Source organism: Thunnus albacares, chromosome 9 (assembly GCF_914725855.1).
Source record: "Thunnus albacares chromosome 9, fThuAlb1.1, whole genome shotgun sequence".
In the NCBI taxonomy this organism is placed as follows: Eukaryota; Metazoa; Chordata; class Actinopteri; order Scombriformes; family Scombridae; genus Thunnus; species Thunnus albacares.
Genome location: NC_058114.1, coordinates 18,184,723 through 18,208,296, shown reverse-complemented (window position 1 = coordinate 18,208,296; position 23,574 = coordinate 18,184,723). Strand labels below are relative to the sequence as shown.

The 23,574-nt window shown below is 38.8% G+C and overlaps 3 protein-coding genes across 4 annotated transcripts; all 3 read left to right on the top strand.

Annotated features, from left to right (window-relative positions):
* The first annotated feature begins 2,746 nt into the window (after nt 1-2,746).
* Nucleotides 2,747-8,402, top strand: lrrc15 (leucine rich repeat containing 15). The gene is made up of 2 exons (XM_044362717.1): nt 2,747-3,030; nt 6,060-8,402. Exon 2 carries the CDS (start codon nt 6,067-6,069, stop codon nt 7,777-7,779), a length of 1,713 nt encoding a protein of 570 aa, XP_044218652.1. The 5' UTR covers nt 2,747-3,030; nt 6,060-6,066; the 3' UTR covers nt 7,780-8,402.
* A 1,111-nt stretch (nt 8,403-9,513) lies between these two features.
* On the top strand, nt 9,514-22,392 carry LOC122989163 (leucine-rich repeat-containing protein 15). 2 transcript variants are annotated; one of them, XR_006404964.1, is made up of 3 exons: nt 9,514-9,666; nt 9,860-12,912; nt 22,114-22,392. XR_006404964.1 is itself a non-coding variant. In XM_044361862.1 (2 exons), exon 2 carries the CDS (start codon nt 9,869-9,871, stop codon nt 12,077-12,079), a length of 2,211 nt encoding a protein of 736 aa, XP_044217797.1. In that variant the 5' UTR covers nt 9,514-9,666; nt 9,860-9,868; the 3' UTR covers nt 12,080-13,174. The 2 variants fall into 2 exon arrangements, 1 of the variants encoding a protein (XP_044217797.1); XM_044361862.1 differs by lacking the exon at nt 22,114-22,392 and having other exon boundaries at nt 9,860-13,174.
* LOC122989096 (leucine-rich repeat-containing protein 15-like) lies at nt 18,096-19,919 on the top strand. The gene is made up of 2 exons (XM_044361774.1): nt 18,096-18,239; nt 18,435-19,919. Exon 2 carries the CDS (start codon nt 18,444-18,446, stop codon nt 19,917-19,919), a length of 1,476 nt encoding a protein of 491 aa, XP_044217709.1. The 5' UTR covers nt 18,096-18,239; nt 18,435-18,443.
* Nucleotides 22,393-23,574: the final 1,182 nt, after the last annotated feature.

The following is a 23,574-nucleotide window of genomic DNA, read 5'->3' as shown; positions in this document are numbered from 1 at the left end:
ATAAACCAACATCTACACACATTTGAATTGTGATATTTCACAAACTTGTGTTGGGGAACTAGTTGGAATTCAGAGAATCCCTTCTGTAAAAATCCATCTTCTCTTATCTTATCTGTATTTCTCTTCCTCAAATTGGAATGCCTGATAAGTGTGCTTTCCCAAAACATTGATCACATTTACGGGAAAATTATGTATCATCTTCGTAACAGCTTTTGCAACAGGAAGCTCAGGTTTTTTCAGATTTCACAAGGTCAAGGAGGAAAGTTACCTTTGAGATTACACTTTCTTTTACAAAACAACGATCTGTAATTTCAAAAGCCTCCATTACAAAACATGTACATAGTTGTGGTTCCGTATTTTTGGAGTGATCTGAGGTTTTTACAAGAGAACTTTGGAGATTATCAATGAAACTCATAAAAATAAGGTTACATTTGTCAATTGGTGTACATAATTATAGTAACACTGATGCTATTTAACATTGTTCACTGATGGCAAAGCAACAGAGAATGTTCGACTGCTGGTCAAAAAAGCTTTTGACAGCCTTTAAACCTTTACAAAATGACAGCGGATGCCAGGAATTCCACGAGAAGTGATTGGACTTTAAAACAAACAGCAAACAAAAGAGGATGAATTGGTGAACAGCACCCAAGTTCATTGCTATGACAACCAGTGATTAGGCTTTTCCAGTAGGCTGAGCTCACACAACAGCGGGCATGAACTACCACACACACACACACACACACACACACACACACACACACACACATACAGAGCGAGAGAGGGTGAGTGTGGGGAGAGGAAACTACTGTACTGCAGGGGTCACAAGGAGTATTTTACAGTGCAAAACAAGAGGGAGAAATTAGTTGATTCACATGTGTATGATGTAACCTTTATTGTTCTGCAGGAAACTTATTCTAACCTGGTATTAAATGTTCAGAGGGATTTTCCATGGCACATTTGTGATTTTGATCTTGGGAGGGTCTTACGGTAGAACGATGGTCCTATTAGGTCCAGTAATTGATGTAAGAAAGTAATTCTGACATTAGCAATTCTTTTTTCTCAGGAAAGCTACAATAACATTATGGTAATGTGTTTGTCTGTTTGTTTCCAATACTAATCAGATCACAAAACAGAGTTGTAAGTCTAGTTATGCCAAATTTACCTATATGAAAATGTATTTCCAAAGCTTTTGGGGACAGTATACACTTATTACATATTACCATGGCTGTTACTGTAATTTAGGCTTTGCAAGCCCATCAGGCCAGTACTATTGCTACCTTTAATCTGTGACACTTGCCCATCTAATTGCAACACTCCTGGAGCAGAGTCAGTGCTTTTTAGGTATTGAAAAGCTCCTACAGTGTGAGGGAATGTGTACGTTTTTGGGAAGTGTGTGAGCTCACACGCAAAAATCTATCTTTTAAGAATTTCTGGGAAAAGGAAATACAACCCTATCTGCTGACCTCTAACTGTTTGACCTCAACCACATGAGGACAAAGAATGGGAGCCTCTGTATGTCCAGTTTATCAGTGATGTGGACAAATACCTGTGTTATTAGGAATCAGACAGACTCGAAGTAAAGATCTGGCAACAATATGATTGTTCCCAACTTTTACTTTGAGTAAAGGCTTGATTCCCTCTGTATATCAATTGTATGCCAGTTCAAGTATAATTTTGTCAGTGTCATAATAAAGACTTCATGGTGGTTTTGTCAATCCTGCTGACTGCTATACATCACATCAGACAAAAACCACATTTCTAGTGTGAGTTTTGTGAGCTGCAGCAACTGACTGTCTATATGTTACTGTAACTCCACCCTCACTATCTGGTTTCCGTTGTAAACGGGTAGTTTGTCGTTACGAAACATGGATTTACTTACAGCAACACAGGAATGTTAAAAGCGGTAGAGCACTCCTTGCACAACCCTCCTTTCACTGATTTACTGAAGAGCACAACATCTAAATCACACTGAATTTACATGAGCAGGTCCAGAAAAACCAAATACTCTAACTATATTTCCTGAACATATAACATTTTCAGAGCAAATGTAGTGTTGTATGTTTAATACTGAGGATGCTTGATTATTTGCATGATTTGGGATACAATCTGGATACAAACATAAGCTCTCTGCAACAGCAGGAAAAGCCTCATTACATAATTTCATTCAGTAATTGTCAGCATTTATAATCCTGCATATGCCTGCTTAGTGGTTCAAAACTGCAACAAGTGAGACTGAACACAAGCATGTGTGGTTATTTTCTGGATCATCTTGTGGTCTGTAACACCCTGGCAGTGGATTTGTGAAGTCCAACAATGCCAAGTGTCCAAAACATCAGCTTACAAACATGCAAGAGATGTCCTGCAAAAGATGCGTGCAGTTGAAACTTTGCACACCCTCTCAAACAAGAAGTAACACACACATACAGAAAACAATATCACAAACAAAAAAAAGCACAAAAACCAAGTCTTTTGTCTTTAACCAAACCAAATTCTCACCCTCCCTGTAACCCTAACCTCTAACACAAAAATATCTCTTTTTCCTGGAAGAAGACACACACGTAGTTGCTGAAAACATAATTGAAAACAAATGGATCCTATGAGACCACACAAACATTTACTATACATGCATTTAAACAGTATAAACACAAATCCAGTGAAGACATAGAGTGACACCAGAGGGTGGGGCTTCCCCCTTACCCGATCCCCCACCACCACATTTAGCAAAAATGTGAGTGTGAGAAAGAAACAGAGTGGGCAGGGGGACAGCTGGGACGATGAACAGCGCTACTGAAGCCTCAGCAAAAGACCTGCAGATCTCATGAGCTCAGAGCTAAAAAAAAACAAAACTGATTGATGAAGGGAATCAAGTGATGACAAAGATCAGGAAAATGTGATGGTGTGAGAGTTCAGAGATCACTGGAAATTTTCATCAGAGGATTTGTGCAGCTGCGGAGGAAGGGAGGACACACATAAAAGATAACAACACCAACTCACAGTCTCTCTTCACTCAATCGTCAGCCACCACTGGAGGTAAGTTCTGCAAAACGGCATGCTGATGCAAAACGTCATCCTGTTTAACAGAGTGCTGATTGCTCAATATTACTAACGTACTTGTCAAGAAGATATTGGAAAGAATACATTAGAGAGCAAATGTATCATAAGGAAATAAGACAGTAAATTATAACAGCAATAATTGTGTGTAATATATGGTACTTCTATCTTAAAAAGACAACCTTCTGTACATCATTCAACTTTTGATTTTGCCAAATAATGAGATATTTCATTATTTTTACATATGAGTTTTCATATGTAAAACAGAATACTGCCTCGGATTCTGAATATGGACTAAAGTTAGGGAATGAGTGACTTTGTCTGTTTGGAAATGTGGTTTATTTTGGATAACTAGCGCTATGTCAGAGTGGCAATCAAAAATGTTTCATATATAACATGAATTAACTTCAGTGGCTTCCTTACTGAGTTTCTGCTCTCTGGCAGAACAGTTAACCTCTTTTCATGACAGACAAAGTGTTGATCCTTCAGCAATGGCAAGGGGAAAAAATCAAAGCAATTAATAATGGTGAACTGGAAATGCTTTAGACACTACACTGCGCAGCAGAACATTCCAGGTTGTCCCAGTAGTATCGGTTGGACTGGGACATTATAATATAAACCAGAGAGGAAATGTGGTTTAGCTGTCAAACAGGAATATTACTAAATTTTTTCCACTGGGGTACAAACAAGGGAAGGGGAACTCTATTCAGATATCACTTTACTCACTGGATATCTGACCTTTAGTTTGCTGGTAGTTGTGTAATCTGGGACATTATAATATAAACCAGAGAGGAAATGTGGTTTAGCTGTCAAACAGGAATATTACTAAAGTTTTTCCACTGGGGTACAAACAAGGGAAGGGGGACTCTATTCAGATATCACTTTACTCACTGGATATCTGACCTTTAGTTTGCTGGTAGTTGTGTAATCTGGGACATTATAATATAAACCAGAGAGGAAATGTGGTTTAGCTGTCAAACAGGAATATTACTAAAGTTTTTCCACTGGGGTACAAACAAGGGAAGGGGGACTCTATTCAGATATCACTTTACTCACTGGATATCTGACCTTTAGTTTGCTGGTAGTTGTGTAATCCCAGACTTAAATGTGAACATTCACCTTGCACATACACAGCTGTAAAGAAAAGAGAAGTGGGGATAATTATGAAACCAGTGGATATTGAAACACAAAACCTCAGGTCAACTCAGAAGAAGTTATCACAATTGTTATATTATAAGAGTTAGGGTTATTGTAGCAAAGGTAGCAGTAAGAGCGCTGGTAGGGTTGGAAATAAAGTGTTTTACTAGCAATGAAAACATTAATTTTCCTCTCACAGCAAGGACCCAGCACAACACCCTTTAATTGATTGCAGACACAAGTAAAAAATGTATGTATTTTACTGTTCTCAATCTCTGATGTGAAAAAAGAAAAGAAAAGAAAGAAAGAAAGAAAGAAAGAAAGAAAGAAAGAAAGAAAGAAAGAAAGAAAGAAAGAAAGAAAGAAAGAAAGAAAGAAAGAAAGAAAATAAATCTGGTACCTCTATGGCTGAGTTCATTTAAGGGACATATTGGCCTCTTTAGAAAATGACTTCCTTGGAAAGACTGTTTCTGCACCCTAATACACCGCAGCTACTGAGAAACAACTCATGCTTGCCAAACTTAAGTCGCACAACTTTAAATGGATTTCTACGAAGAAGTAGGTCATTTTGTTGGCACAGCTTTGTCCTTGGAGCCTCATGTGCCATAACAAACAGTGAGCACAGCCTCGGCCTTAAAGATGTGCAGTCTGTCATATTGAGATATAGACAGAAATCATTTTGCTTGTGGCAGCAACCTAAACATCATCTCCATATCAAATGAGGATATGCTCAGCAATCTTGAGATTCACTGTTAAAAACAAACTTTTTGAACAGCTGCTGAATTGCCAAATAAATGGTTTTAATTCCAAAGGCTGCTGAGAAAGGTTATTAAATAGTTAAGTACTACAACAGTGGATCAGAAATGTATAAAAATATGTTCTGTCTGGTTAAAACAGGAATGCTGAGGCTGAAACAAGTAGGCACTGTTACTAATTAAAGTTGCCCTCAGTATAACCGCTTTGTTATGGTAGTGATTTAGAGAATCTCTTTTGTGGCTGTGTGAGCAACAACAGGAGAAAAAAAAACAGACCACAATCTCTTCTTTTACTTCCCTGGAAACTAACAACAATTGTAAATCAAATCACAGTATCACAGAATGCTGTGGTATAGTTAAAATATAACAAATGCAGTAGTCCTCCTTATTGCTTGAGAATTGGGAATTACTTTTTAGAGTTGTGAACATTGATGTTTTGTGGTAAATTGCAGTGTTTCATCTCCATTGTTTTGTGTTTCTGCCACTTTAGTAGCATTTTTTTAAGACTTATCAGCTTGTAACCAGCTTTAGACTGAGGTACCGGCATCAACCTGTGCAAAGCTTAGTAATGGATTAAAGGGGCACCCCCACAATTTAGTACTGCACTTCAATAGAGTTGGTGGACTTGCAAAAGACAGAATTTTAAAAAATAACAAATTAAAGCAGCAGAAACCAACAATACCTGACTTTTAGTCCCTGATATGGGTCAAGCTCCAAAAACACAGGGTTTCCCATAATGCAACTTGTTACCATCTTTTGCTAGGCCTCCTCTGCCTGGTAAACACGCATCTTTCAAACTCAACACCCCAGTTTGTAAGACAGACTTTCTTTCAAAAATGTGTAGTCTCTATGCCAAAAATCACTCTTGTAATGTAACTTGAGTATTTTTTATTAAACGTTCAGAGCCACATAGGATATAAAAAAACTTCAGCTGAAAGAGAGTAGTGACCAGTTAATTGACTTTAACATGTAAAATTGGTGGAGTGCCCCTTTAAGGACAAAAAGGGATGTTTAGTATATAATGATTATGACTATGTTCACAAAGACCTTAGTGTAAATCTATTACAGGACTCATAACCAACCTTAACTGCAACATAGCTGTTTCTTCTGTTCCAGGGAAATAATGGACCTGCCACTGACCCTTCATGTGCTCCTACTTCTCTGTTCCCTCAACGCTGTTGTTTGGGCGTGTCCGGATGGATGCAAATGTCAAGGAACCAAAATCCTCTGTGGTGGCCTCTCAAACTTCCCCACAGTGGTGCCCTCGTCTACAACTGAGCTCTATTTCTCGAATTGCAGTTTCTATTCTCTGAAATCAGAAGACCTGACTGATTTCTCTAATGCCCTTAGCATCTTTGTGGTTAAGGACACTGTTTTGAGGGAAGTGCGCCCTGGCACGTTTGACTCCACTCCGAACATAGGTGTCTTAATTTTTACTGGCACCGAATTGCAAGATCTACCAGAGGCCTTGTTCCAAAATCTTCAGAAGGTTGAGAGTCTGAAACTGAAGAGCAATAAGCTACTGGTACTCCGCCCAAACTGGTTCTTACCATTGACAGATCTGAAATTCCTTGACCTCACTATGAACCTTTTCACTTCTATACCTGTGGAAACTTTTCACCCTCTTACTGAGTTGCAATACCTTTATCTTGCTGGAAACAACATCAGTCAACTATCTAGAGAGACATTCAAAGGTCTGTCTGAGCTGAAAACCTTACGACTCAACAAAAATTCACTACAGGAAATCCCCAGTGGCAGTTTGGATGATCTTGCAAACCTGGAGGAACTATCCCTACAAGATAATCTAATCACTCATCTCCACCATGACCTGTTCTCCAAGACTCAGAAACTCCACAAGCTCTTCCTTTCCAACAACAGGATCACATCTCTTCCACAAGGGATCTTCTTAAACCTGCCCCTCCTCTCCCAGATGTCCCTGTATGAAAACCATCTGGATAGTCTTGGTCCAGGGGTGTTTGGGCCCATGGCCCTGCAGGAGCTGTGGCTGTATGACAACAAGATAAGTCGTGTGGAGGATGACACATTCAGGAACCTGACTCAATTGCGTCTCCTGGTGCTCAGTCGCAACCAGATTAACTATGTATCCGCTGGGGCCTTTAGAGGGTTGGAGAAGCTGGGGGAGATATCGCTTCACACCAATCTGCTCACAACCCTGCAAGCTGGGACTTTCCAAGGTCTCCCCAACTTGGTCAACATTTCCTTGGAGCACAATTTCATCAGCTCTCTCCCTTTGGGTTTCCTCCAAGGCCTGAGCCACCTGGGCCAGATTGACCTGCAAAACAACTCCCTTCCCAACCTGCCACAGGAAAGTCTAGATTCTCTCTCTGTGGCAGAGGAGATACTTCTTCAGCAGAACCCTTGGAGGTGTGACAAGGATATTCTGCCACTTAGGGACTGGCTAAGAAAGAACCCATCCAAGACCAACCGCACCCTTGTAGTGTGTGAAACACCCTACAGTCTAAATGGTGAGGTGATTGCTCTGCTGCCAGATGAGAACCTGATGGCTCTCAGCTCTACTGAGCAGCCTGTGTTGACTTCAACAGAGAAAAGGAGAAAACCCAACACCCCTCCGGCCAGACGAAGCACTTCCTCACCTGCAGTCAAGACCACACCCACCTCAGAGTATGAGGAGGTCACCAGCGGTGGGCAGGGGGAAGAGGGAATGGTTTCTAATGATACTTCGATGATCTTCATTGTAATTGCAGTAGTGTCCACTGTCATCATTAGCACTGTCATCATCAGCTGTGTGTGCTGGAGGAGAAACAAGAGAGGCCGGGGAAATATAGGCCGCAGGAATAAGAACTCTGTGCTGTAGACGAGACCACCGAACATCAGCAATTCAAGAACTTTAAAAGCCAAGGGAAACTCACTGATTACTGTGGTTTACTTGGAAAATGTGCAGCACAGAATTGATTTTTAGTCTCAAAGGCATCAAAAGAACTACTTCAGCTCCATTCAGAAGCATCAACAAGAAAAACAGATTTGCTTTTGAATTCATTTGTTCTCAATGTTTAATCATCAAATTTACCAGCCAGTATTTCTCTTCCAGGGGGCTGTTAAAACAGAATGGACATTATGTACTAACTGTAAAAATCCACCTTGCCATGTTGTGTGGAGACTTGGATATTTTGGTGAATGTGAACTGAAGCAGGGTACTTCTTTTAGTGAAATTAAGACTCCATTCAGTACTCTGTTCAATAGTTTTGAAAAACTCATTTTTTATTTTTCAATATTAATAAATGCAGTTTGATGATGACTTTTTGTGCTAACAACAACACATTTAGGGAACAGTTTTACTTATTTGCAAAATGGCTGTCAATAAAAAAATCTGATTTTATTTTGACTCCTCTGTAACTCAATTCATCCAATGTTTTAAACACAATGCAAAATGTTATTATACATTGAATAAATGCACTACTTTTAGTGGGAGTAATCTTACATTGTCTTAATCATTTACTCATTTACTTAGCAATTCATTGTGTAACATGCAAATATGTAAACTTCATCTCCCTGAATATGAGATAAAATTATGGCTAAGTTTTTGTAGGATGCCAATCCTATTGTGATCACTGAGAATTCACAACATTTTGTAATCACCAATATGTTTCTGACTGTGTTAATTGTGCCAATTGAGTTTGTGGAAAGTCCACAAAAGGGAATATGGTGAAGGAAAGGAAGCTCAGCATGATACTGTACCACAGACGTCTGTGATTAAATTCACATCAATCTGTGTCTGTGTGAGGCAGCAAGACTTGTGTGTAATGGTGTACAATTAACAACGGTGATAACTTCAGACACTACCTGATGTCAATTTTCCTCTTGATGAAATTAATTCTATTTGACAGACTGCCATCTAATGGGATTCACTCAGAATAATGTTTGAAAACATTCTGGCAAAAATCCCAAAATCCCACCCTTTGCTTTTACTGTACTTACTTACAAGGAACAGACAAAACAAATGAGTCATAAATGTTGCACCATGTGTCTAATTGTTGCCTAAAAATTTTTCTAGTAAGGAAATTAAAACATAAGAAAGAAGTTAAACCGGGAGAACATCAAGGATATTCTAATGTTTACTTTATTGCTACTCTTCCTGATGTGGATACAGACCCATATTTTAAAATGACAAAATGTTTACATACCATAAAGTATGTTAATGTTTAGAGTATGTGAAAGAATGATGAATATTCAAGCTTTTTAAACAGATGTGTTGTTTAGACTACGGTTACACTACTAGATGAATAACATAACACATGTAACACTTTCAATGGTAGGTATTGCAGTCTTCTTTACTAAGTCAATGGTGAAAGCTTCACCATCCATCCAATTTAAATTTAGGAAAATTTAAATTTACATTCTGATCATTTAAATGCAGTGATGGCAGAATTTTATTTACTTTATTAAGCAGAATATTGTAGTGGTTCATATGTAAGTGATTGTAAGAAATTAGACATATCAGTTCGGTAATCTTGGAGCCTCGCTGCAGAGCACTGTAGTAATTGGCTGAAACATTAAAAACCTCCCTCCCTGCTCTTATCTCAGGCTGCAGAAGTATGTTACACCACGCCTCACATGGGATGCAACATACTACAGGCCTGCTGACCAACATTGATATAGAAGATAACTAATGAGACTGCGCTTGTTTATGTTTCCTCACTGCTGTAACAACCTTCTGCTTCATCCTGGGACAGGAAATAATCAGGTAGGCAAATGCTTTTTTGGCATTTGACTTTAACAGCACATAGATTTAATCATAAATTGACACAGCAAAGCTACTATATACAGTATATGGTGTTATTGTTAATTTATCACAAGAAAAAAAATAAGGTCAAAATTTAATGTGCTCAATTTTATATAAGTTATACATCATCGCAAAATTGTTCTTCTTTTCATAGTGAGTAAACATGGGAAGAGGAGAAATCATCATTCTTTTTATGTCTTTACTATTTGACTCTGCATTGACTCAAAACAAGTGTGAAAAGGAGGGTTCCTGTGAGAACCAACTTGTTTTTGGTGCAGATACAACAGAAATTCCACACGATCTGAAAGCAGGTGTGATAGAGATTTTCTTTGTGGAAAGCAACATCAAAACAATCCCCAAAGATGCCTTTGTTGGAAACTCCCAGCTAGAGAAGGTGGAATTCCTGAACACTAAAACAGAATATATTGAACCAGGTGCCTTTGAAGGTCTGGTAAACGTCAAGCATATTGAGATCTCCAGCAATCCATTAACTTCAATACCAGTGGGGGTCTTTAAAGACCTCAGCAACCTGGAGAAACTTCTACTAAAGCTCAACAACCTCCGTAATCTTGAAAAAGGCATGTTTGAGGACCTTAAAAAATTAAGCGACCTCCAGTTACATGGGAACGAGATTGACTCAATTGAAGATGGGACTTTTGATGGTCTTGATAATCTTACTCTCCTCCATTTAGCTAAAAACAATCTCTCAGCTGTATCCGTTGATTTGTTCTCAAACCTAAACAAACTGGCAATACTACGGCTTTACGAAAATCAACTGACCTCCATTCCTGAGGACATTTTTCATAATTTGCCAAACTTGAAGGAAATTGCCTTGCATACGAACAAAATAACAGAATTATCACCAAATCAATTCCCACATAAAGATAAACTGACTAAGCTGCTTTTGGACAATAACCTTCTGACTGGTTTACCTCCAGAATTTTTTGTTGGCTTCCCACAGCTTAAATCGCTGACCCTACATAGGAATGAACTGAGTAGTCTACCACCAGTGCTTTTTGGAGAAATGCCTAAATTGACTGACTTTAGCCTTCGTCAAAACAGTCTTAGCATTCTTCCTGAGGGAATATTCAGCCCTCTGAAGAAACTGAAGAAGCTAGATCTGTCTAAAAATCACTTTGTCACTTTGTCTGCCGAGCACTTTGAGGGCCCTGAGAAGCTCCTAGTGCTGAATCTCACGAACAACATGATAAAGTCACTGGATGGAGATGTGTTTGAAAAGCTACAATCACTGACGACACTGGATCTATGTCACAACGACCTCCAGACACTTCCTGGAGATATTTTTGAGCCATTAGGGAATCTCAGAAAGCTTTACCTCAGTGACAACCCTTGGCGCTGTGACTGTAATCTGATAGATTTTTACCACTGGATAAAGGCAAACTCACCCAAGATTGAATTAAAATATCCTGTGGTTTGTGAGTATCCAGATGATCTAAAAGGACAGGAAATCAAATCATTAACAGAGGATCAATTTATTTGCCCCACCATTCCCCTCACAACCACTCTGTTAGCCACTACCACCACCACAACTCCCACAACCACCACAACACTCCCAACTACAGAACCAACAACCACCATCCTTACTACTACAAAACCTCCTCCTACAACACCAACTACCACTTTGCCAACCACCACTACACCTCCCACAACCACCACACCCACCACTACATCTTTCACAATCACCACACCCACCACCACACTTCCCACAACCACCACATCCACCACTACACTTCCCACAACCACCACATCCACCACTACACTCCCAACAACAGAATCAACACCAACAACCATTACTCTGACAACAACCACAGCCACAACAGCTGTAGCCACTACACTCACAACCATTTTAACAATGTCACCTACCACCTCTGTGAGAACAACTGCACAAACAACCACTACAACAACGGCTACAACCACAACAATTAGAACAACTACACCCACAACTGCTATGACAACAATCCCACCCACAACCACGATACCAACAAGTACACCCACAACCACCATCCTCAGGACTACCCAACCAACCACCACCTGCAGAACGACACCCACTCCACTGACCACTCCGGTGATCTTCAATTGCCCCATGGAGCCAGCCACTAAGGAGCTATCACCTTCTTTTACATATCAGGACAGACCAAAACTTCAGCAGTGCAAATCTCGGGTGATGTTCTACATCACACTGCTGGTGGTGGAGATCACCTGCACACTGGTGCTGGCGAAGTTCACCCTTTCTCTTTACTACCTGCTGCAGCAACGGGAGAGGATGTACAACAGGGTCAAACTCACCCGCTTCTCCTACAGGAGAGATGTAATCCTTAGGCCTCTACGAGAGACAGAGACCCAAAGACTTTAAACAACTACGGCAATGTTCATAGGTTTTATCACCAAGACTGTTATGGGCTGGTAGCAGTCATGTGATCTGTCAAAGGATCCTCAGTTAAATTTTGAACCCCTACTTGCTCAGATAATGGGAAACATAATATATATAGAAGAGACAGAGGGATCCAAACATATGGAAAATCTGGAATTGTACATTTTGATGGAGCTATGCAGGTACTTTGCCTTTTCTTGAACCTGCAAAAACTGATTTTTTGGCCACTTGGGGGCAGCAATAACAAGCTGTAAACACAATATTGACATATTTTCATCTTATGAAGTTCATTGGCGAACTTGTTAGCAAACATATGTCTATCTTGGCTAAATATCCTGCAGATATGATGCAATATTAGTTTGAAGTCGTGTTACTGGTCACTTAATGAATGTAAGTCCAATATTCATTCTCTTTCTCACTCTGTTTTTGGTTTCCATCAACTCCTGAGGGAAATATCTGTCTCTTTAGAGGCTAACTGCTTTACTGTTTACTAGCTTTTGCTAACTTTGTGTGTCTACCATTTGATGCTGAACAAGTTATATAAAGCAGGTTTTAGAGCTTTTTTGCTGAAAACAACAGTCTGCTGCGTTTGGAAACAATGTTCATGAGTGCAGTGTGGACAGAACAGTAAAGCTGCATGCTGGAAAACCAAAACAAAGATCTGAAAGACACTAAAATACTCCATGGGACTGAGGGTAACTGCTAATGATAATTTTCTGCGGGTTCATAACTACAAGTAACCCCTTTCACATCATATAGTACATACTAATTTCATCCATTGATTAAAGCAGCTTTAAAGCCAAACTGTTCTCTAAGTACCAACTCTGAAACCACACATTGACTAAAATTCTGGAAAATTAAAATTGTTTGATAAAAATGTATGCTGTACATTTCTGATATAATCATGTTGTTGGTCACTGGCATCAGAGTGTTGTTGGTTGAAGGTTGTATATGCCCTGTAGAAACATCTCATCTGGAATTATTTACTTTTCTGCTGTAAAGAATTTCGGAGAGAAATATAAGATGTGTTATAAACATATTGCATTGTGAAATGATTAAAAAACATCTTGCTGCAAATCTGTTTGTCTAATGTCTGAAATCCAGCACTTGGCCACAACAGACACACTCTTACAACAAGAGGAGTCAGAGATCCACAAGACTTCTTTCAATAGGAGCTGAGGCAACTTTATCTAAAACAGTCTGGAATTGGTAGACATGTGTCTGCAATTAAGATGATTTTCTAGTAGTCTGAATAAAATGTAATGGCCTGTTTCTAATTTTTGCAAGGTGAAATAGATCTTTACAGCAAAATAAATGAATCCCACAGGTAACAGATTCATGAAGTGGCAAAGTGGAAAACACTGAGCAGGAGTCTGGGACTGGGATTTGTGTTTGGTAGGGTTGTCTGCCTGATAGCTAAAGGTTAAATACATTAATTAGGCCTTTTATTAGGCAGTAGCACAGGAACAGACCAGTAGACCAGATTCATTAGCGTAGACTATGTGCGCAAATGTGAGAGTTTGTGTATGTGGGTGTGTGTGAAAGAGAGATAAAATTAAAAACTAAAATGTACTCTAGTAGATACTATTTGCTTCCTGACTGCTCCTGTAATTAAGTTGTATTTTCTAATGGTATAGCACCATGATAGCTGCGTCAGTGAACAATAACAGATCAGGTGAATGAGGTACCTTTAATTTTACAGTGCAGCCTTTTTTTATAAAAAGCCTTAAATGGATAAAATGGCCTTTGAGTCCCGACACTGTCCTCACCCCAAATACCAGTAAAGCTCAGAGTCAGCACCTTATCCTCATAGTTACTGATTCATTTAAAATCCATTGTGCTGAAATAGAGCCAAAACAATGAAAAACATATCACTGCTCTAAAATATACATACATATATATATATATATATGGATATCACAGAAAAACTACAAACACTGTATATTTAACTTTGTTTCATTTTGCTGCAAGATTGATAGTATTAATAATATTATGTGGTTGCCTAGTGAACCATTAAAAAAAACTATGTTGTAATCTTGTTGGATTTACCTTCTGTCTCTTTGACTTTTTTTTTAGCTGCTTTTTAAAATCTCTTGCTGTACAAAAAAGAAACTCAGCAATGTGGAGATACAGATATAGAGATGTCTTCCACTAGAGGGCACTTCTGTATTGGATAAAACAGCACCTTGCAAACAGAAAACATCACAGAAAAGATTTATTTAACTGTTTCACTTCTTAAAATGTTCACGGTGGTGTTTCTCCCCTTGGTCAAGCCAGTGTACTGAATTATAGAGTAGGTTCCCACTTGATAGCAAGTGACACAGACAAGAGAATGTAGTTTCAAGTGAAATAAAATGTGTTCATATTTAATCAGATAGTATCCAAACTCAGACTACTTCAGACACGTCAACTTACATAAATTCCTTTGGGAGAGTCTTCTGTAAAGAAAAAATATGTTATGAAGTTGTGCCAGACTGCTAGAATAGTGAATGGAGAGACTGAATGAGGGTAACATAACTCTGTTTTATCAGATTTATCTCGGGGCTAAATGGACACACACACACACACACACAAGCACAGAGTGAGAGATGACTCAATTTCATCAGAAGTGGGTGTTCTGGTGCTGTAAGGGGAAAATGATACACAAGCAGCATTATCACAATGGACAGTATGCAAACCAAAATTAAATGTGTTTGTTAATGTCAGTTTCTTAATCTGCATCCTAATACACCTCAGCTACTGAGAAACAACTCATGCTTGCCAACATTAAGTTGCAGAACTTGAGAGGTCCCATATAGTAGAAAGGGAGATTTCCGTTTCTTTTTTGATTACAAATCAGGTATAGGTGCTATATAAATACTATGACAGTATCAAAACACTCAGTCCACAGAGAAAGGCACATAGCCTGTAGTCAGAAACTGTGCCTTTAAATGTGCTGTTTGGACTTCCGTAAGGTTGTGATGTCACAACCATACACTCAGTGTTTGCATTAGAGGGGTGGCCCAACCCTCCTGAAAGAAACAAAATATGTTTCATAATCGTTTCAGAAATTCCAAGAATCGATTCACATTCTTCAGTCTTGCCACTACGCTGTTTTCAATTTTTTCATGACATGAGTTAGCTCGCTAAATCCCATAGATGGCGCAATGACGCCACACCAGTTTTCACCCAGACCCAACTCCGGGGGCAAGAAGGACCATGTCATGGAGAGACGACCATGAGCAATGGAGTACTTGACAGAAAAACAAATACAACCTGCCCCATTGGCAATGAAGGCAATCATTTTGACGTATTTGGGATTTTATTATCTCGAAGGGAAGAAGGAGCTTGGCAAGACTGATGCCATTATCAGCCATTGCAGCGCACCTCCGCAGGTTTGTGTGGTTGTGGTCTTATTTATTTATAACCGCCGTGAAACAATCAGAAAAATGTTTTATTCCTTTCTCCCTCTCTTTCTCTCGTCTTCTTTTAAAATGAGTTGGCAAGCCATCAGCAAAGCCTAACTTTACTTTGAACGTTATCAAACAAAGAGAAATGTCCTCCCCTCTTCCTAGTTAAGTTTTTGCCCTCCCTCATGGCAGGGTTGTTCAGCATTACAGGTTGCGTTTCTCCAAAAGTTGATTCTGGTTCAACTTTCTCGCTGCCGTCTTATTTCTTATTTGAACTTTGCAGCTAAATGTAGCAGGCAGCTTTTGTTTCTTTGATTTTATTATTTGAAGTAAGTTTTGCACTTATCAGTTTATCTTTGCAATCACTTTTATTTTTTATATTAATTTTACCCTTTGTCTCAAGGCCGCTTTGGTTTCCTGTTGACTAAGTGGACTAAAGGAAAATAAATCTTACTCAGGGTTGACATTGAGTAGTAAATGTTTACATTTGATTGAGTGTGATTTTTTTTCTTTGAGATCTATAAAAGTGTCTACCACAGTCAAATGGAGAGAGTGACTTAAAAGAATTGATTATGAATCAAGAATCAAATTGTTTGGAATCGTGAATTGATTGTGAAACGAATCGTGACATCAAGAATTCGAATCAAATCATGAGATTTCCTGAATCATCAACCCCTATTGCACAGCCTTGCAAAGGTTGGATAACATTATCCTCTGCGGTGGCCATCACAATTTAACAGTGAGTTTTACCCAGAGCCCTGGTTTTACCTATCTACAGGCTAGGCTACAATCTGTTACTTGTGGTTGGCCTGGGCTTTTGTCACCCAGAAAACAGCCAGCCAATCAGAAGAGCGGGGCATTGAGCAAACACAAAACAGCCTGTTCTTGGTAGAGCTCCAAGAAAGAATCTTAAGAGAGGAGATGTAAAACTATGTAGAGATGGATTTTGGTACTTAAAACCACAAAAATATCTTTAATAGATATCAAGACTTATAAAATAAAATAAAAAAAATAAAATAAAACACCAGAAAAGTGTCAAATAAGGGAACTTTAAATGGATTTCCACAGAGAAGTAGGTCATTGTGTTGGCACAGCTTTGTCCTTGGAGCCTCATGTGCCATAACAAACAGTGAGCACAGCCTCGGCCTTAAAGATGTGCGGGCAGTCTGTCATATTGAGATGTAGACAGAAATCATTTTGCTTGTGGCAGCAACCTAAACATCACTTCCATATCAAATGAGGACATGCTCAGCAGTCTTGAGATTCACTGTTAAAAACAAACTTTTTGAACAGCTGCTGAATTGCTGAATAAATGGTTTTAATGCCAAAGGCTGCTGAGAAAGGTTATTAAACAGTCAGTCCTGTTGACGGGCAACACTACAAGCCACAGGCAACAGAGTACTACAACACTGGAACAGAAATGTACACAAATATCTTCTTTCTGGTTAAAACAAGAATGCTGAGGCGACAACAAGTAGGCACTGTTACTTACTAAAGTTGCCCTCAGTATAGCCACTTTGGATGGTGGTGATTTAAAGTGCAGACAATCTCTTTTGTGGCTGTGTGAGCAAGAACAGGGAAAAAAACAGACTACAATCTCTTTTACTGGCCTGGAAACTAACAACAAATGTACATCAAACCAGTATCACAGAATAGTGCAGTATACTTAAGACCCAACAAATGTAGTTTTGTGGTAAATTGCAGTGTTTTATCTCTATTGTTTTGTGTTTCTGCCACTTTAGTGGCATTTTTTAAGTCTTGTCAGCTTGTAGCCAGCTTTAGACTGAGGTGCCGGCATAAACCTGTGCAAAGCTTAGTAATGGATTAAAGGGGTACCCCCACAATTTAGTATTGCACTTAGATTTGGTGAATTTGCAAAAGACATATTTTTAAAAAATGACAAATTAAAGCAGCAGAGGCCAACATAACCTGACTTTTAGCCCCTGATATGGGTCAAGCTCCAAAAACACAGGACTTCTCATAATGCAACTTGTTACCATCTTTTGCTAGGCCTCCTCTGCCTGGTAAACACAGGTCTTTAAAACACCCCAGTTCGTAAGACAGACTTTCTTTCAAAGATGTGTAGTCTCCATGCCAAAAATCACTCTTGTAATGCAACTTGAGTATTTTTATTAGAACTTCAGAGCCACATAGGATATAAAGGCCTGTGGTAATTGACTGAAACATTAAAAGCTTTCCATCCCTGTTCTTATCTCAAGCTGCAGAAGCGTCTTACACTACGCCTCACATGGGATGCAACTACTACTAGATGAATAACCCAACACACGTAACACTTTCAATGGTAGGCACTACAGTCTTATTTACTAAGTCAATGGTGAAAGCTTCATCATCCATCAAATTTAAATTTAGGAAAATTTAAATTTACATTCTGATCATTTATATATGGTGATGGCAGAATTTTATATACTTTATTAAGCAGAATATCGAAAACTGAGAGTTTGTGGAAGTGGTTCATATGTAAGTGATTATAAAAAAATTAGACATATCAGTTTGGTAATCTTGGAGCCTCGCTGCAGAGCACTGTAGTAATTGGCTGAAACATTAAAAACCTCCCTCCCTGCTCTTATCTCAAGCTGCAGAAGCATGTTACACCACGCCTCACATGGGATGCAACACACTATGGGCCTGCTGACCAACATTGATATAGAAGATAACTAATGAGACTGCGCTTGTTTATGTTTCCTCACTGCTGTAACAACCTTCTACTTCATCCTGGGACAGAAAATAATCAGGTAGGCAAATGTTCTTTTTTGGCATTTGACTTAAACAGCACATAGATTTAATCATAAATTGACACAGCAAAGCTACTATATACAGTATATGGTGTTATTGTTAATTTATCACAAGAAAAAAAATAAGGTCAAAATTTAATGTGCTCAATTTTATATAAGTTATACATCATCGCAAAATTGTTCTTCTTTTCATAGTGAGTAAACATGGGAAGAGGAGAGATCATCGTTCTTTTTCTGTCTTTATTATTTGACTCTGCATTGACTCAAAACAACTGTGAAAAGGAAGGTTCCTGTGAGAACCAACTTGTTTTTGGTGCAGATACAACAGAAATTCCACGCGATCTGAGACCAGGTGTGACAGAGGTTTTCTTTGTGGAAAGCAACATCAAAACAATCCCCAAAGATGCCTTTGTTGGAAACTCCCAGCTTGAGAAGGTGGAATTCCTGAACACTAAAACAGAATATATTGAACCAGGTGCCTTTGAAGGTCTGGTAAACGTCAAGCATATTGAGATCTCCAGCAATCCATTAACTTCAATACCAGTGGGGGTCTTTAAAGACCTCAGCAACCTGGACAAACTTCTACTAAAGCTCAACAACCTCCGTAATCTTGAAAAAGGCATGTTTGAGGACCTTAAAAAATTAAGTGAGCTCCAGTTACATGGGAACGAGATTGACTCAATTGAAGATGGGACTTTTGATGATCTTGAGAATCTTAATCGCCTCCATTTAGCTAAAAACAATCTCTCAGCTGTATCCGTTGACTGGTTCTCAAACCTAAACAAACTGGCAGTACTACGGCTTTACGAAAATCAACTGACTTCCATTCCTGAGGACATTTTTCATAATTTGCCAAACTTGAAGGAAATTGCCTTGCATACGAACAAAATAACAGAATTATCACCAAATCAATTCCCACATAAAGACAACCTGACTAAGCTGCTTTTGGACAATAACCTTCTGACTGGTTTACCTCCAGAATTTTTTGTTGGCTTCCCACAGCTTAAATACCTGACCCTACATACGAATGAACTGAGTAGTCTACCACCAGTGCTTTTTGGAGAAATGCCTAAATTGACTGACTTTAGCCTTAGTCGAAACAGTCTTAGCATTCTTCCTGAGGGAATATTCAGCCCTCTGAAGAAACTGAAGAAGCTAGATCTGTCTAATAATCACTTAGTCACTTTGTCTGCCGAGCACTTTGAGGGCCCTGAGAAGCTCCTAGTGCTGAATCTCCTGAACAACACGATAAAGTCACTGGATGGAGATGTGTTTGAAAAGCTACAATCACTGACGACACTGGATCTACGTCACAACGACCTCCAGACACTCCCTGGAGATATTTTTGAGCCATTAGGGAAACTCAGAAAGCTTTACCTCAGTGACAACCCTTGGCGCTGTGACTGTAATCTGATAGATTTTTACCTCTGGATAAAGGCAAACTCACCCAAGATTGAATTAAAATATCCTGTGGTTTGTGAGTATCCAGATGATCTAAAAGGACAGGAAATCAAATCATTAACAGAGGATCAATTTATTTGCCCCACCATTCCCCTCACAACCACTCTGTTAGCCACTACCACCACCACAACTCCCACAACCACCACGACACTCCCAACTACAGAACCAACAACCACCATCCTTACTACTACAAAACCTCCTGCATACTTGTGCTGGTGAAGTTCACTCCTTGTCTTTACCACCTGCTGCAGCGCCGAGAGAGGATGTACAATAGGGTCAAGCTCACCTGCTTCTACTACAGGAGAGAGGTAGTCCTTAGGCCTCTATGAGAGACCTGAAGACTTTTTTTTAAATACTTTATTTACAGTTTACAATTTTACAATGACAAAACATATTGAGAGGATGTACAAAACAATACAAAGAAAATACAACACCAATTGGGACACGAACTGGACAAAACAAAAAAGGCTGCCAGACAGTTTACAAGATTACATAGTCTTGCAAAAATGTTGTCAGTGTAGGATAAGCGATTAACATGAAGACACATATGACATGGTACAGTACAAATGGGAGAGGCAGAAAGGACCAGACAGTAACCCATGAAAACAATAACATGAGAAATAAATCAATAAAAATACAAATTTAAATAGATTTCGGCTTAATAATAGATATATGTAGGGTTTATGTATGTGTGCATGCACGTGTGTGTGTCTGTGTGCGTGTTAATGTGGGTAGGCGCTGTGTGTGTTAGTGTGTAAGGACATAGAGGGAAGGAAGGAGAAGAAAGAAGTCAAAAAAAAAAAGTTGCTTGTTGCGGGGATCTCTGGATGGGTGCCAGGGTGGAACCAGGATGAGTTAGGACAGAGGTTTATATTTCCTCTTGCCCTCTACACACCTGTCCACCTTATTTTATAATTAGTTTTGTTATCTTTCCGTACTCCCCTTTCTCTCCTCCCCTCCCTTCTTTGCTCTCATTGCTCTCTCCTGCTTAAGGCCACCCCCAGACCCATAGGAGGATGCTGGTCTGTTGCAGGTCAGACGCCCTCTAGAACGGCCCCCACCCCTACAGGAGGGGTCTGTTCATTTGGGTCTGAGGAGCAACTTTCTTTTTGATGGGGGGTTTGATGGGGAATAGGCCCTAGACACCAGGCTGTCTAAACTAGCCAGGACTCCCGAGCCACCATAGCCACCTGAGCCCAGTAAGATGGTCTCATTCTGCAGAGTCATTGTTAGTTTGGGGAAATGACACTTAAGAAAAGACAGATAAATGAGTGTGCAAACCAGTTAATAAATAAAATAAGTAAATAAATAAGTGAGAAAAAATTATGTATGAATAAAGGAAGATAAAGAAATTATTAAAAGAAAAAAAACACAGTAGGCATATAGTTGAGTAAATGGATTGTTAAGTGTAGTGTAGTAGTTTTTAACCTGAAAGTGTAAATGTCTCTGTGTTGTTGTGTGTGTTTTCTGTCAGTGAGTGAACATATTTTTTTCCCTTTCTTCCTCTTCCAACCACATTCTTATCAATAATAATAGTAATAGTAATAATAATCAGTAAAGTATAGTATAAGTAATGATTTTAAAAGTATATACATACACACATACATACACATACACACCTATACATATACACATATATACACACACACATAATAATAATTATCATAATATAATCATCATCATCTGTATATAAAAATCAATATCATCATAATCGTTTTATAAATTAAGACCTGAAGACTTATAAAGAATAGACAGAGGGATCAAAATATATGGAAAATCTGGAATTGTACATTTTGATGGAGCTATGCAGGTACTTTGCCTTTTCTTAAACCTGCATGAACTGATTTTTTGGCCACTTGGGGGCAGCAGTAACAATCTGTAAACACAACATTGACATATTTTCACTTTCTAGAGTTCATATGGTGAACTTGTTAGTAAACACATGTCTATCTTGGGTTCACATCATGTGGATGCTGTGGCGCAATATTAGTTTGAAGTGAATGTTAGTCCAATATTCACTCTCTTTTTCACTCTGTTTTTGGTCTCCATCAACTCCTGAGGGAAATATCTGTCTCTTTAGAGGCTAACTGCTTTACTGTGTTAACCAGCTTTTGCTAAATTTGTGTGTCTACCATTTGATGCTGAACAAGTTATATAAAGCAGGTTTTAGAGCTTTTTTGCTGAAAACAGCAGTCTGCTGCGTTTGGAAACAATGTTCATGAGTGCAGTGTGGACAGAACAGTAAAGCTGCATGCTGGAAAACCAAAACAAAGATCTGAAAGACACTAAAATACTCCATGAGACTGAGGGTAACTGCTAATGATAATTTTCTGCGGGTTCATAACTACAAGTAGCCCCTTTCACATCATTCAGTACATACTAATTTCATCCATTGATTAAAGCAGCTTTAAAGCTAAATTGTAAACTCTAAGTACCAACTCTGAAACCACACATTGACTAAAATTCTGGAAAATTAAAATTGTTGATAAAAATGTATGCTGTACATTTCTGATATAATCATGTTGTTGATCACTGGCATCAGAGTGTTGTTGGTTGAAGGTTGTATATGCCCTGTAGAAACATCTCATCTGGAATTATTTACTTTTCTGCTGTAAAGAATTTCGGAGAGAAATATAAGATGTGTTATAAACATAATGCATTGTGAAATGATTAAAAAACATCTTGCTGCAAATCTGTTTGTCTAATGTCTGAAATCCGGCACTTGGCCACAACAGACACACTCTTACAGCAGGGGGAGCCAGAGATCCACAAGACTTCTTGTTCTGTCTCATCTGGCAATAGGAGCTGTGGCAACTTTATGTAACACAGTCTGGAATTGGTAAACATGTGTCTGCAATTAAGATGATTTTCTAGTAGTCTGAATAAAATGTAATGGCCTGTTTCTACTGCACAAGTGCAATACTACAGCTTAATTTTTTCATCATTTCTACTGACGTTTCAGTATTGTGACATTAAAATCGACTTAGCAAAATCAGAAATATTTGCACTTTTTCAACAAAGTGAAAATAGATCTTTACAGCAAAATAAATGAATCCCACATGTAGCAGATTCATGAAGTGGCAAAGTGGAAAACACTGAGCAGGAGTCTGGGACTGGGATTTGTGTTTGGTAGGGTTGTCTGCCTGATAGCTAAAGGTTAAATACATTAATTAGGCCTTTTATTAGGCAGTAGCACAGGAACAGACCAGTAGACCAGATTCATTAACCTAGACTATGTGCACACATGTGAGAGTTTGTGCATGTGGGTGTGTGTGTGAAAGAAAGATAAAATTAAAAACTAAAATGTACTCTAGTAGATACTATTTGCCTCCTGACTGCCCCGTAACACCCCAAATACCATTAAAGCTCAGAGTCAGCACTTTATCCTCATAGTTACTGATTCATTTGACTTTTTTTCATTTTGCTGCAAGATTGATAGTAATAATAGTAGTAGTAACATATAATACTGTGGTCGCCTAGTGAAAAAAACTATGTTGTTTCCTTCTGTTCCTCAGCTGTCTCTTTTACTTTTTTTTTTTTTTTTTTTAAACTGCTTTTTAAAATCTCTTGCTGTACAAAGAAGAAACTCAGCAATGTGGAGATACAGATATAGAGATGACTTCCACTAGAGGGCACTTCTGTATTAGATAAAACAGCACCTTGCAAACAGAAAACACCACAGAAACGATTTATTTAACTGTTTCACTTCTTCAAATGTTCACGGTGGTGGTTCTCCCCCGGTCAAGCCAGTGTACTGAATTACAGTGTAGGTTCCCACTTGATAGCAAGTGACACAGACAAGAGAATATAGTTTCAAGTGAAATTAAGTATGTGTTCATATTTAATCAGATAGTATCCAAACTCAGACTACTTC